Source organism: Bison bison, unplaced genomic scaffold (assembly GCF_000754665.1).
Source record: "Bison bison bison isolate TAMUID 2011002044 unplaced genomic scaffold, Bison_UMD1.0 scf7180017864163, whole genome shotgun sequence".
NCBI lineage: Eukaryota > Metazoa > Chordata > Mammalia > Artiodactyla > Bovidae > Bison > Bison bison.
In genome coordinates, this window is record NW_011494735.1 from 8,640,823 (window position 1) to 8,656,659 (window position 15,837).

At 39.4% G+C, this 15,837-nt stretch overlaps 1 protein-coding gene and 1 pseudogene across 2 annotated transcripts in view; both read left to right on the forward strand.

Annotated features, from left to right (window-relative positions):
* The window catches only part of GNS (glucosamine (N-acetyl)-6-sulfatase), a 50,278-nt gene that overhangs the window by 5,577 nt on the left and 28,864 nt on the right, over positions 1-15,837 (forward strand). Inside the window, exons 2-6 of the mRNA XM_010841583.1 lie at positions 5,859-5,918; positions 9,173-9,379; positions 11,290-11,355; positions 11,789-11,887; positions 13,504-13,671. Of these exons, the coding sequence (XP_010839885.1) occupies positions 5,859-5,918; positions 9,173-9,379; positions 11,290-11,355; positions 11,789-11,887; positions 13,504-13,671 (600 nt within the window). The remainder of the gene's footprint in view (positions 1-5,858; positions 5,919-9,172; positions 9,380-11,289; positions 11,356-11,788; positions 11,888-13,503; positions 13,672-15,837) is intronic.
* On the forward strand, positions 14,695-15,831 carry LOC104989794 (annotated as a pseudogene). The gene has a single exon (XR_825419.1). The product of XR_825419.1 is annotated as a lactoylglutathione lyase pseudogene (transcript).

A 15,837-nucleotide genomic window follows, 5' to 3' on the forward strand; every position in this document is an offset into this window, starting at 1 on the left:
TTTATCTCTTGTCTTTATAATAATAGCCATTCTAATAGATATGAGGTACTATCTCGTTGTGTTTGTAATTCCTTGTCTTTTTGAGTATAGCCATTTTAACAGGTGGGAGGTTCTCATTGTGGTTTTCATTTGCATTTCCCTGACAATTAGAAACATTGAATATTGTTTCGTGTACCTTATGGCCATTCATATGTCTTTTCTGGAAAAAACATCTATTCAGATCTTCTGCCCATTTTTTGGTTGGATATTGTTTTTGCTATTGAATTGTGTCAGTTCTTTATATATTTTGCCTATTAATCCTTTATCAAGTATTTTCTCCCATTCAGTAAGTTTCCTTTGCTCTGTAGATTTTTTTTTATTCTTTAATTGAGCTGTAGTTGATTTACAATATTGTGTTTCAGGTGTACAGCAAAGTGATTTAGTTGTATATATACATATACTTTTTCAGATTCCTTTCCATTATAGTTTATAGTAAGATAGTGAATATAGTTCCTTATTGTTATTGTTTAGTCATTAAGTCGTGTCTGACTATTTTGCAACTACATGAACTGTGTTCTACCAAGCTCTTCTGTCCATGGAGTTCACTGGCAGGAATACTGGAGTGGACTGCCATTTCCTCCTCCAGGAGATCCTCCCAACCCAGGGATTGAACCCACATCTCTGGCATCTCCTTGGCAGGCAGATTCTTTACCAACAGTGCTACTTGGGAAGCCCATAGTTCCCCATGGTACATAGTAAGTCTTTGTTTTTTAATCTGTTTTATATATAGTCATGTGTATCTGTTAATCTCATACTCCTAATTTATCTCTTCATCCCCCACCTTTGGTAACCGTAAGTTTGTTTTCTATGTTTGTGAGTCTCTGTTTTTGTTTTTGTAAATAAGTTCATTTGTATTATTTTTTTAGATCCCACATACAAGTGTATCATATCATATTATATGTCTTTCTGTGTCCTTATTTATTATGATAATCTCTAGGTCCATCCATGTTGCTGTAAATTTTCAAAACTTCGTCCTTTTTATTACAGAGTAATATCCCACTGTGTGTATATGTGTGCGTGTGTACACACACACACACCCCCCACATCTTACTTTATCTATTGATGGACATTCAGGTCACTTCCACATCTTGGATGTCATAAATAGTGCTGCTGTGAACATCGGGGTGCGTGTATCTTTGCAAATTTTAGACTGTTTGTCTTTTCCAGATACATGCTGAGGAGTGAGACTGCTGGATCATGTTGTAATTATACTTTTAGTTTTTTAAGGAACCTTCATACTCTTCTCCATAGTGGCTGCGCCAATTTACTTTCACACCAGCATTGTTGGAAAGTTCTCTTTTCTCCTCACCCTCTCTAGCATTATTTGTAGACTTCTTGTGATGGCCTTTCTGACAGGTGTGAGGTAATACCTCACTGTAGTTTTGATTTACATTTCTCTAATAATTAAACAATGCTGAGCATTTTTTCCTGTGCCTGTTGGCCATCTGTATGTCTCCTTTGGAGAAACATCTTGTTAGTCTTCTGCACTTTTTGATTGGGGTTTTGTTTTTTTGATACTGATCTATTTGTATATTTTGGAAATTAACTCCTTGTGGGTCCCACTGTTTGCAGCTATTTTCTCTCAGTCCATAGGTTATGTTCTTCTTTATGATTTCCTTTGCTGTGCAAAAGCTTGTAAGTTTGACTAGGTCCCATTTGTTTATTTTTGCCTTTATGTCTTTTGTCTTGAGAGACTGATATAAGAAAATATTGCTACAGTTTATGTCAGAGTGTTTTGCCTCCTCCTTCTAGGAATTTTATGGTGTCATATTTAAGTCTTTAAACCATTTTGGGTTTGTTTTTGTATATGGTATGAAAGAGTATTCTAGCTTTATTGATTTTCATGAGGCTTTCTAGCTTTCCCAGCAACATTTATTGTATATTCCTTTCCCATTGTGTATTCTTGACTCCTTTGTCATAAATGAATTGACCATAAGTGTGTGGATTTATTCCTAGGATCTCTATTCTGTTCTATTAATCTGTGTCTCTGTTTTTATACCATTTCTGTTCTGACTACTATAGTGGTTTTTTTTTTTGGTGTTCAGGTATGTTGGTTTACAATATGTTTCAGGTGTGCAGCATAATGATTCCAGATTTTTATAGATGATACTCAATTTATAGTTATACCACATTGGCTGTTTTCCATGTGCTGTGCAGTGTTTCTGTGTACCTTATTTTATACATTTTAGTCATAGTAGTTTGGACCTCTGAATCCTTTACTCCTGTCTTGGCCCTCCCACCTCCACCTCCCTACTGGTAAACCACTACTTTGTCCTCTGTATCTGTTAATCCCTTTCTTTTTTGTTATATTCATTCGTTTGTTTTATTTTTTAGCTTCTGCATATAAGTGATAACATACAGTGTTTGTCTGATTTATTTCACTAACCATAGTACCCTCCAGGTTGTTACAGATAGCAAAATACCATTCTTTTTTTATGGCTAAGTAATATCCCATTGTAGATATATACCACATCTTCTTTATACATTCACCTGCTGATGGAGACTTAGGTTGCTTCCATGTCTTGGCTGTTGTAAATAATGCTGCTATGAACATTAGGGTGCCTGTATCTTTTCAAATTAATGTTTTTGTTTTCTGCAGGTATATATCCAGGAGTAGCATTGCTGGATCATATGGTAGTTCTATTTTTAGTTTTTTGGGGAACCTCCGTTCTATTTCCACGGCGACTGTGCCAATTTATATTTCCCCCAGCAGTGTACAAGGGTTCCCTTTTCTCCACATCCTTGTTAGCATTTGTTATTTGTGGTCTTTTTTAACGATGGCTATTCTGACAGGTGTTAGGTAGTATCTTATTGTGGTTTTGATTTGCTTTTGTCTGATTAATGACGTTGAGCATCTTTTCATGTGCCTCCTGGCCATCTGTATGTCTTTGGAGAAATGTCTGTTTAGGTCATCTGTTTCTTTTTTTAAAATAAGTTTATTAATTTTTTTTGCTGTTCTGGGTCTTCATTGCTGCACGGGCTTTTCTATAGTTGTGGCTTTCGGGGACTACTCTCCAGTTGCGGTATGTGGACGTCTCTTGTTGGGGAGCATGGTCTTTAGGGCACACAGGCTTCTGTAGTTGCAGCCCGTGGGCTCAGTAGTTGTGGGTCCCAGGCTGTAGAACACAGGCTCAGTAGTTGTGGAATGCAGGCTTAGTTGCTCCGGGGCATGTGGGATCTCTGGATCAGGGATCAAACCCATGTCTCCTGCATTGGCAAGTGGATTCTTTACCGCTGAGCCACCAGGCAAGCCCTGGTCTTTTGTTTCTTAATCAGGGTTTGTTTGTTTTTTTCTACTGGGTTATATGAGCTGTTTATATATTTAATGTTAATCTCTTATCAGTCATATCATTTGCCCCTATTTTCTTCCATTCCGTAGGTGGTTTTTTGTTGTTGCTGTTCGGTCAATAGTTTGTTGGGCATAGGCTTTTAAATTTCATTAGGTCCCATGTGTTTTTTATTTTGTTTCTTGCCTTAGGAGGCAGATCCAAAAATATATTCCTACTATTTATATCTGAGAGCATTTTGCCTCTCTTTTCCTTAATGATTTTTATGGTTTCCAGTCTTACATCTAGGTCTTTAGTCCATTTTGAGTTTATTTTTGCATATGGTGGGAGAAAATGTCCTAATTTCATTCTCTTACATGAAGCCATCCTGTTTTGGCAGTACCACTTATTGAAGAGACTGTCTTTTCTCCTTTGAGTATCCTTGCTTCCTTTGTCATATATTAATAGAGCACAAGTGCATGGGTTTATTTCTGTGCACTCTGTCCTATTCCATTAATCCATATGTCTGTTTTTGTGCCAGTACCATACTGTCCGTGTGTTACATACTGATGACTGTAACTTTGTAGTATAGTCTGAATCAAAAGAGCATGGTACCTCCAGCTCCATTCTCTTTACTCAAGGTTATTCTGGCTATACAGGGTTTTCTGTGTTTTCATACAAATTGAAAAATTGTTTGTTCTAGTATTGTGAAAAATGGCATTGGTATTTTGACAGAAATTGCATTGAATCTGTAGATTGCCTTGGGTAGTTTGGTCATTTTAACAATATTAATTTTTCTGATCCATCAGTCAGGTGTATCTTTCCATCCGTTTGTGTCGTCTTCAGTTTCTTTCATCACTATCTTACAATTTTGTGAGTGTAGGTCTTTGACTTCCTTCGGTAGGTTTATTCCTAGGTATTTTATTCTTTTTGATGTGATTATAAATGAGATTGTTTCCTTAATTTCTCTTTTTGATAATTCATTGTTAGTGTACAGAAATGCAACACCGTATTAATTTTATTAACTGAATGTTACTGTTGTGTCCTGCAACTTTACCAGATTCATTGAGCTCTAGTGTTTTTTGGTGATGTCTTTGAATTTTCTGTGCATAGTATCATGTCGTCTTCAGACAGTGACAGTTTTACTACTTCCTTTGCAATTTGAATTTCTTTTCTTATTCTTTTCTGATTGCAGTGGTTAGGACTTCTGAAACTATGTTGAATAAAATTGGCGAGAGTGGGTATCCTTGTCTTGTTCCTGATCCTAGAAGACTCACTTTTTTCACTGCTGAGTAGGATGTTAGCTATGAACTTGTTACATACGACCTTTATTATGTTGAGGCACATTCCTTGTCTATCTACTTTGAGAATTTTTATCTTAAATTGACGTTGAGTTTTCTCAAATGCTTTTTCAGAGTTCTTGAATAAATGAAAATTCTCAAGCTAATGGATCTTTAGGTTTTCTAACATCTGTATAAAACAATGGTGGTAACTTTTATACAGTGAGAATGACCCTATTATTAATATAATTGTGTATTTGGGTTATTAGTCTGTAAGGAATTTTTACACAACAAAATACACTTAAAACTGTTCAGTATGGTCTCAGCTTTCAAAGGCACTTCAGAATCATCATGAACTGACTCTAATAATACAGCTAAAATGAGCTTCTTCAGATTGTCTTTTCTTGCTGTCTGGAATCTGAATAAAGATTATTAGTATTTATTACTATTATTTGTATCTAAATGACCAACATCATGCTTTCTGTCCTCACCATAGGATTGGAAACTAGTTGTTTTCTATACTTGTCAGGATCTTAAATTTTGAGCAAAAGACAAAAAGCAAGGATATAAACTAATTTCTGACTATTCTTTTGCTTGATGAGGTTCTGTGTAGATCTGTTTGCCCTTTGGCTCAAGTTTTACCTGAGGTGATGGTTGGTCTGGTGCAGAGGGCCATGAGCTTATACTCAGAAAGTGTGCATGGCCTGTACTGCCAAGTGACTGATATTTGAGTCAGTTTGGGGGCCTTGTCTGACTTTTAGAACCTAAGTGTTGTTTTATTTCTGTTTAAGGGGTGAAAGGCTCCTTTCATATCATTTTCCACATTCTGCTTGTAAAGATGAATTATTGGAGGTAGATATGCCCCATCTTTTTGTAAGGGGACTGGTGATAAATGAAAGAAGGGCATCAAGATCTCATTACATTGAAATCAGCGTTGCTAGAATAATGCCATCAGCTGTGAACTTTCCCTTCCTGCAAGCATTCTAACTACCTGAACTTTTGCACAGGACATAACTGGAAGGCTGCAGTCCATGGAATCGCTGAGGGTCGGACACAACTGAGCAACTTCACTTTCACTTTCACTAACTGACTGAAATCAAACTTGCTGGGTTCATCTCTTGAATCACATGGGGCTCTCAGCTGTTTCTTAGTGTCAGATGGAGCTGATCATTTGGGAATAAAAGGTTGAGAGTAATCAAAAAACACAAATTTTGTCTTGTGTGCTTTAGTTTATTGGAAGAAATTGTTTGATGAATATTTATTTATTTTACAGACACCACTGAAGAAAACCAAGGCTCTCATTGGAGAAATGGGAATGACTTTCTCCAGTGCTGTAAGTTTTGAAGCTGATTTAATTTTGTTAAACTCTGTGTTTATATTCTAAGAAGAAACACTCTTTTGAGTAGTCTACTGTAATTTTTATGGCTTTTCTTCTAGTTAAATGCCTGATCTGAAGGAAGGATTCTATTTAATGTGATGTAAGTTCTTTTAATTGAAATATTACTACTTAACTATTGAAGATTTATGGCAGGTATCTTGTAAGCCATTCTGATCTGCAGCTCAGAACTAGAGAAGTTTATTTAAACCTTCATCATTGGAGGTTTGAAAACGGATTGTAAGAATTGGGTATCGTTTGTACTCTGTAAAGTGTTCCATGGTAAAAGCCTGTAGGCTACTTTACAAAGCCCAGTTAACCCTTTTAGTCAAACCTAGCAAAGATAATACCAACAAAACAGAACAAACGTAACAACTATGCATATGTGTGTGCATGCATATACATAATATTAATACATGTGTATATGTTCATATATAAACATAAATTCAAAAATCCAAAACAAAATACTAACAAATCAAATTCAGGAACCATGCTCATAACCAAGTCAGTGGTAGCATAGCGTAGTGTCAGGAAATCCTTTGAAGGAGCAGCACAGTGTTGCGGTGAAGAGCACAGACTCTGGAACCAGACCACCGTGTTTTGAATGTTCTTGCTGCCTCTTTTCTAGCTGTGCTTCCTTGAGCAAGTTGTTAAGCTTTTTTGCCTTTGGTTTCCCCATTTGTAAATAGGAATACTAAAGCCTATCTCAGAGGTTAAATGGATTGTTACAAGTAAAGCAAGCATTTATATCAATGCCTGACTTGTAGTAAGTACCACTGCGTAATGGTGGTTATTATATCGTCCACCAGCAGTGGTTAAAAGAAGGAAAATTAGATGGTTGTCTCAGTAGGTGTTTAAAAGTCCTCTGAGGGACTTCCCTGGTGGTCCAGTGGCTGGGACTTTGCTTTCCAACATTGAGGGGGTGAGAGTTTGATTCCTGCTCGGGGAGCTAGGATCCCACATGCTTGCAGCCAAAACACAAAAACCTAAATGCAGTATTTTAACAAATTCAAGAAAGACCGTTAAAAACGGTCCACATCCAAAAAAAAAAAGGCATCTGAAATGTTGGCACCCCTTTTCTTATAGTTTGTTAAACCATTAGAAGAATATACCATGATGACTATTTCAAACAAATAGCACAACTTATAGTTAAGATTAAAGTCTCAGGGTACTGTTCTTAGGGAAGACAACAAGAGCCCAGTATCTCTCACTTAATCATCTACTGAACTGTCTAGTCACTGGCATTAAGTCTTGTGAAGACCAAAATTGTTATTTCCACTTGTCTGAAGTTTCTACTTAGAAATCATAAGAGAGTTGTTGGAAAGCTTTTAAATTAATAGAATTTAGTACGTTAGAAATGAAACGCTGTAAATAACTTTCTTCCATGTAACTAGTTAGAGAAAGATGAGGTTAGGGGAGAGGTGATCCCACTGATTAAAGGCAGGAAAATATAGACTCTAGGAATAGCTAGTGGTGTCCAGTAATGGTTAAGACCTATAAATGCAGTTAGAATATTTGGTGAGTGATAAAGTACTTCACGGAGAAGGCAATGGCACCCCACTCCAGTACTCTTGCCTGGAAAATCCTGTGGACAGAGGAGCCTGGTGGGCTGCAGTCCGTGGGGTCACTAAGAGTCGGACACAACTGAGCGACTTCACTTTCACTTTTCATTTTCATGCATTGGAGAAGGAAATGGCAACCCACTCCAGTGTTCTTGCCTGGAGAATCCCAGGGACAGGGGAGCCTGGTGGGCTGCCGTCTATGGGGTCGCACAGAGTCGGACACGACTGAAGTGACACAGCAGCAAAGTACTTCATGCATAGTTATACACATCATTTCTGCGGGGAGACACATTATAAAATGCTGCTTCTAGTCAGAATCCCAGTGGGATTCTTTTTAGGCTGAATTTAGTGGTTCCAGAGTTATCTGGAATAATAAGTAGGTTAGAATAGTCAAGGTAAAAATTTTAAAGAGATATCTCTACCAGACCCTGAAATGTAATATGAAGATCCAGTTAACAGCATAGCACTGGCCAAAAAATAGATCAGGAAATAAAAAAGGAGAAGAATTAAAAGAGTTGCCAGTGTGAAAATTACAAAAGTCAAACATCCAACCAAATTAAAAAGCAAAAGTAAAAACTTGGAAGTATTTGTAGCATTATTGAATCCTTCCTTAAAGCTTATGTAGTGAGCGAGTGAAGTTGCTCAATTGTGTCTGACTCTTTGAGACCCCATGGATTGTAGCCTACCAGGCTCTTGCATCCATGGGATTTTCCAGGCAAGAGTACTGGAGTGGGTTGCCATTTCCTTCTCCAGGAGATCTTCCCGATCCAGGGATTGAACCCAGGTCTCCTGCATTGTAGGCAGATAGACACTTTACTGTCTGAGCCACTAGGGAAGTCTAAAAAAAAAAAAATGTATAACAGGAGGGGAAAATGTGCAAAGCACGTGAACAGACCATTCACATGAACATAATTGATCAGTATGCATGTGGAGAATGTTCATCCTCACCAGTATTTAAGAACGCCAATTCCAATTTGAAAGGCCAGAGACATGTGAATTATTTCAAAGGGATGATACGTAATTCTGGCAAGGGTGTGCTCAAATGAGCAAAATGAGCATTCCTGCCCTGCTGGTGTGAGTATAAGCTACTATTACCCTTCTGTAAAATGGATAGGTAATGAGTGTTAGGACCTAGACAAATATTACTAGGTCAAATAGGGTAATTCTGTTGATGATAGGAGCTAGTGGATACATAGAGTAGGGGAAAAAAAAAATCTGTGTCCAGTGTATTAAAGTGATGCAGGTAATCTACAAAACTCCAGATCAGCCTGAAAATGACTCCCTACTTCTCAGCTGCCCTAGATTGGAGGAGTATTCTTCATGTTTGTTCAGGACCTTGCTCCCAGCATGCTGTGTTCCTTGTACGTAAAATTAATTTGGCCAATGAGATTAGAACAACTTCAGGTTATCCTGTAAAAAGAAACTAGCGGAAAAAGAGGTGTGTTCTCTTGGTTGTTCTGTTTCCTGTCTCCACTAGAGAACTTAAAGCAGCTCTGAAGTGTGTCATGTATAAAGAAAATCCCAATTCCATGGGAAACTAGAGATTTGAAATTAGGGGAATTGAGCAGCTTTCTTTATTCTGATTAGAAATGATGTGAAATCCATCTGTCTTGTGTAACTCGGTCTCTGTTGCTTCTCTTCCCTTTGTAGTATGTGCCAAGTGCTCTCTGCTGCCCAAGCCGAGCCAGCATCCTGACAGGGAAGTACCCACACAATCATCACGTGGTTAACAACACTCTGGAGGGAAACTGCAGTAGTAAGTCCTGGCAGAAGATCCAAGAACCGAATACTTTCCCAGCAATTCTCAGATCAATGTGTGGTTATCAGACCTTTTTTGCAGGGAAATACTTAAACGAGGTATGTTGAATGATCTAATTATTCCCTTTTGTTTTTTAATAACAGCTCCTGAAATGTGAATGTATATAATTCATGTTAATTTTTTTTTTAATTAGTATCCATTCAAGTCATGTTAAAGGGTTTTCAGGTATCTGGCATTTCTCTTAATCTACCTGTTAAATAGGAACTTTTTTACATGAATGTAATTTACAGGATTTGGACATGGTGGTTATTCTTTCTTCAAACAGTCTCTGGAGCATTTATTTTAAAATAGTCTCAGACCACTGTGGTCTGAGACATCTTCCCTTTGTTCCTCAAGAATTCTGCTTGTCACATGGCTGTCATGGTATCTTTGTTTCCAGTTCTCCTTTATCAGGACCAGAGTGAAGAATTTTTTCCTTTGAGCTTCATTCCTGAATAATAACAACTTAACCCATTTTTTGGAAACAGATTGTGGGGAGATAAGTGACGAAGGAAGAGCACCCAAGCCTGAGACATTCAGGCCATTGAAGTATGTGCCTGAGTGGTTGGCATGCTGGCCTTGAAGGCCTGGGATGAAGGGAGGCCTCACTGTGACCTGCCCAGGCCAGACTTCAGGGCCTTGCGTCCACCACACTGGCCTTAGCATTTAGTCAGAGTTCAGGCTTAATGAAAATAATGTGTTTGAGAGTGTTTGAGATTATCTTTTAAAGTAAAAGTGGGATTCAGGACAAAGAGAACATGTATGTTTTCTTATGTACTTTATCCGTGGTTGCTAGAGCTTTTAATATCTGATCTGAACTTTGTTAATTCTCTCCCTGCCTGTAATAATTGGGGGAATTTGCAGCTTTGTGGGTTTGATGAAAAATGAGTCAGTTTGAAAAGAATCATGAGTAATAAATGTGGTGGTTTATGGCTACAGGTCATAAAGAGAACATACACTACTTTTCATATTGAAGATCTTCTAACATACACAAAATTAGAAATTCTTCAAAATACAAAGAATTATTCTTAGAGGTACCGTGTTAAATGGACAGTATTAAGCCTTGTCAAGATAAAATGGGATGACTCTGTGATCTCTTCACTTAATTCATCTCATCAGATAAATTGAGTCCAAATGTAGTCTTCAGGGCAATTCCCTGGTGGTCCAGTGGTTAAGACTCCGAGCTTCCAATTCAGGGGGTGCAGGTTCAATCCCTGGTCAAGGAACTAAGATCCCACATGCCATGTGGCATGGTCAAAAAGTAAACATAAATAAAGTAGCAAAAATGGACTCCATCAGCAGGAGAGCTGAAGTGATAGACTGAGAGCTTATAGCCTGATTTGGGCTCTTAGCCACAAGGCTGGCTAGACCATTCAGTCTATGCAGTCAGTAGCTCAGCAGATGAGCCCTGTGGCTTTAGCTATATTGCCTTTTCCTGTAAAGGACTAAGAGTAAATATTTTAGGCTTTCGCAGGCCATATGTCTGTGTAGTGACTATTCAGTTGTGTCATTGTCGCTGGAAAGCAGCCACAGGCCTGTGGAAACCAGGGAGTGTGGCTGTGTTTCAGTAGTGCTTCACCATCACTGAAGTTTAAATTTCAGGCAAACTGTCACAAAAATAATCCTTCTTTGTTATTTTTTTAATTCAAGTATATTGTATTTTGTTTGGTTTTTTTTTTTTTAGTATTTATTTTTTTAAGGTTTGGAATAAAATTCTTAGCTTGCCAGCCATCCAGAACAGTTGGCAGACTAGATTTGGCCGACCAGCCATAATTTGCCAGCTTATGCTTCAGAAATTCCTAGGTCTTTAGTGTTCTTCCCTTTTCAATTGATTTTTGTACTTGTGGGAATTGAGCACTTAACTGGGTTTCAGGCACTGATGTAAAAAGATTCTGACAAGTTTCGTGTTTTCTTTCTGGTCTGGTCCCATCCCATGAACTTCTAATGCATTGCTTGTCTTGCTTTCCAGTATGGAGCCCCAGATGCAGGTGGGCTCGGACACGTTCCCCTGGGCTGGAGTTACTGGTATGCATTGGTGAGTGAACAGTGAAGTCAGCGACAGTTACACACAACCCTACAGATGCTTGTCTACTTTCTACTGTAGCTCTGATATTGGCGTTACTCGGTTTGCATTTACGGTTGGCCATTTCATCTCCTTGAAGTCTGTTGATTTGTGAGTCACTCTGTTGTGAGATATTTTTCTTGCATTCCACAAGGTTTAGCAACATATTTTGCTGTTCTACCGGATCTGTTTCTGGTTTTTTTAACTAAACATATTATTGAAATTCTACCCGTAGTTAATAAAACCGTAGTCAAGAAGTCTAATTCAGTATTGACTTGAGCAGTTACCTTTTATGTCTTACCACTGTTTAAGCAGAGTACAGTTTAGCCCAGTATGGTTTCCAACTTTCATTTTGTATGCTGGCCTCATTTAAAAAAAAGACAACTCACTTTCCTCTCTTTAATAGGAAAAGAATTCTAAATATTATAATTACACCCTGTCTATCAATGGGAAGGCACGGAAGCATGGTGAGAACTACAGTGTGGACTACCTGACAGATGTCTTGGTGAGTTCTGGAAGCTCTGTCCTTGCAGTTTAGCTCATGTTTAACTAAAGACTCTGCCTCAGAAACCTTTAGTTATATTTGTTCACTTTGAGTAGCATGAATAATAACTTGATCTAACTGCTGAAGAATATTTTCAGCTGGTTAAAGATTCCTGAGAGTGTTTTTCTTTGTAATTAAGCCAGGCTCAGATCTAATGTTTTTGAAATTCCAGCAGCAAATCCCTTTTCCAAAGGCTAATCTCTAAAACTGTGGAGATTACTTTGAAGAGGTTTTACACTGTAAGGGTTCCTACTCTTGACCCCAGTTTTACTCACAGGCTGCAGGATGACAGCTTCATCATGAGGGTAAGGGGATAGAGGCACGGAAGTTCTCCAGGCATTGAGTATTATATATTAAAACAATACTGAGATGGGAACATGAATTTGGGACTCTCCTTTCCTGTCTAAGATGGTTCTAATGACAACCCCCCAAAGGGCATTCATTCACCAAGTACTTCAGAACCCCTTAGAGCTAGTACTAAGCAATAAATAAAGCAAAGTCCCCGATTCTATGGGAGGTCACCTTTTAGGGGTGGATTTATTTACACATATGTGTGTTGTCTTGTTAGATGGTGATGAGTTAGAGCAATAAGGCAGAGCATGGAAGATACTTAAATAGTATTTAAGCAAAATCCTAAAGGCGATGAGAATGAGCTATACAGATCAGTGGAAAGAGTGCCATAGGCAAAGGAAGCAAAAAGTGTGAAGGTATTGAGACGGGTGTGCCTGGCGTGTTGGAGAAACCACAGAGTTTCTGACGGGGCTGAAGTGAAGTTAGATGGGTGGGATGATGGTAGGAAATTGATAGTGTCTTTTGAGTTTCATGTTGGGGAGAAATGAAGATGTACATCAACTAGAACAATTAAAAACATAGCATGTATGTATGTGAGAAGCTTTGATTTTCATAAACTGTCTCCAGAGAAGCAAATGAAAAATTTAAGTCCAGATAAATTAAAACCCTGGTGTGGCATATTTGGACTTAATATTATTCATTTAGCTTAACTTCAGCTGGGATAACTTAGGATATCCTTCTTGATGCCAGCATTTTTGTAAGATTATGGTAACTTAATTCACTTTTCCCCCTATTGTGAATTAGGTTGACTCTGTTTTATATTCATTAAAGCATCAAATGTTTATGCTCTGAGCTGCATTAATGTAAATTAATACTAAAATGGCCAAATTATTCTTTTTTTCCTCATGGGAGGCATAACAACTTTTAGGTTATGTAAAATCGTCAGCGTTAGTTGCTCAGTCTTGTTTGACTCTTGGAGACCCCAGGGACTATGGCCTGCCAGGTTCCCCTGTCGATGGGGTTTCTCCAGGCAAGAACACTGGACTGGGTTGCCATTTCCTTCTCTGGCTTTCTTAAGAAGGGGTGTGCTTTCCAGTACTTTCACGCGTTTGCCTGAAAGCTAGATGATTCGTTCCAGCAACACGCTTGCAAGTGACTGTGCCGTAGATTGTGTGCCACAACTGCGAGAAGTACGTAGGCCCCTGCACCCCTTTCACAGAGAACAGATACTTATCTAGGCCTCAGTTGCTGGGTAGGGTGAGGTGACCAATCTTTCTGTGTGTCAGGCCAATGTCTCCTTGGACTTCCTGGACTACAAGTCCAACTCCGAGCCATTCTTCATGATGATCTCCACCCCAGCGCCTCATTCGCCATGGACAGCTGCACCTCAATACCAAAACGCCTTCCAGAACGTCTTTGCACCAAGAAACAAGAACTTCAACATCCATGGAACGGTAACTTCCCCTCAGCCTTGCATCAAGCCAGGCTCGATCTGATTGTGTGTATAATACACTGGTCAGGAGGCCTTTGAGTCATGTAGTTGGTCTTCCTTCTCAGTCTTTTCGAGGTAACTGTGCCTGTCTCTAGCACACTAGGTAGTATACACGTGCTTCAGGAGTCCAGGTAAGTTTCCTGCCATGCGCCGGGCGAGCAGCTCGAGAGTCCACGGGGAGTGGTAGAGAAATGCTGTCTTTCCTGCCTACAGTCCCTGCTGATAACCTCCACGCTGGCTCTCCTGCCCGGCAGTGGCCGAGACGTGTCCCTTGGGGCTGAATGGGGCCTGCAGCATTCTCCTCTGGGTGGAGGCATAGGAAAAAGAGTGGTGACGCAGTGTAATGTGATTGGGAAGGGAAGTTGGATGGAGAAGTGAACCAGAGCAAGGAGTGTAATAAAGGGCTGTGACCTAAATGCTGTTTGCCTCCAGTGCCACTTAGCCCTCCCTCGGTCCAGGAGATGGGCAGTTCACTGGTTCGAAGACTGAAGACTGCTACCACCTCATGCTTGTTTCCCTGAAGTCTTAGTTACTCGTGAGCTGGTAGAAAGAATGAGTCTTGGAGTTAGATTCAGTACTACCGCTTTCTAACTAAGTGACCTGACGGTTAGTAAGAGGCTTAACTTCCGTTTTTCCCTCTGAAGTGGGAGATCCTGACCTCTCATGCAACTCTTGAATGGATTAAAGTTGTTGTTGTGGTTCAGTTTCTCAGTCGTGTCTGACTTTTTGCGACCCCATGAACTGCAGCACGCCAGGCTTCCCTGTCCTTCACCATCTCCCGGAGTTTGCTCAAACTCAAGTCCATTGAGTCGGTGATGCCATCCAACCATCTCATCCTCTTGTTGTCCCCTTCTCCTCCTGCCTTCAATCTTTCCCAGCACTGGGGTCTTTTCAAAGGAGGTGGCTCTTTGCATCAGGTGGCCAAAATATTGGAGCTTCAGCATCAGTCCTTCCAATGAATGTTCACAGTTGATTTCCTTTAGGGTTGACTGGTTTGATGTCCTTGCTGTCCACGGGACTCTCAAGAGTCTGTACATAGAAACATTTAGCACGTTGCCTGGCACATGGTAGGCTGTGCTTGGTGTGTATGATGTTAAAACTGAGTGAATTGAGTTTTAAACCAAAGGGCTGGTCTCTCTCTGTTCCAAAAGAAGTACACACAAGTTCCCATGGCTAAGTAAGCTTAGCAGCTTAAGGTTAAATACGTCACTGTGCTATAGAATTTCTCAGTTATTCATGTTCTAACATGAATTTGCAATAGGAGAACATGCTGTATAGCATTTTTCAAGCATACTAACTAAAGAAGACTGAGGATCATAGTTTGCATGGTGGCAGCCTAGGGTTGTATGAATAGGGAGACGAAAATCAAAAGTATTTGGCAATTAAAAAAAACAAAAAAACTTCTTTATTTAAATGAGAAGAAGCCTCTAGATTTGGATTTGAAGTTTTAGAAAATTGCTATGATAAGGTTTTTCTCCCAAGGTCTATACCTTAGGTAGGAAGATAGAGGGGAATAGAATGATAACTTATTACGTCTTGCATTCCCGGAGACAGTCGTCCGTGATACAGCAGTGCAGCCATGGCAGAACTACAGCCCGCGTCCGGCGGCCTCACCGACGAGGCTGCCCTCAGCTGTTGCTCCGACCCGGACCCCAGCACCAAGGATTTTCTCTTGCAGCAGACCATGTTGCGAATTAAGGATCCTAAGAAGTCACTGGATTTTTATACGAGAATTCTTGGAATGACACTACTCCAGAAACTTGATTTCCCCACTATGAAATTTTCACTCTATTTCTTGGCTTATGAGGATAAAAATGACATCCCAAAAGATAAAGATGAAAAAGTAGCGTGGGTATTCTCCAGAAAAGCTACACTTGAACTGACACACAATTGGGGCACGGAAGATGATGAGACCCAGAGTTACCACAGTGGCAATTCAGACCCTCGAGGATTTGGTCACATTGGAATTGCTGTTCCTGATGTTCATGGTGCTTGTAAAAGATTTGAAGAACTGGGAGTCAAATTTGTGAAGAAACCTGATGATGGTAAAATGAAAGGCCTGGCATTTATTCAAGATCCTGATGGTTACTGGATTGAAATTTTGAATCCCAACACATTGATAACTATT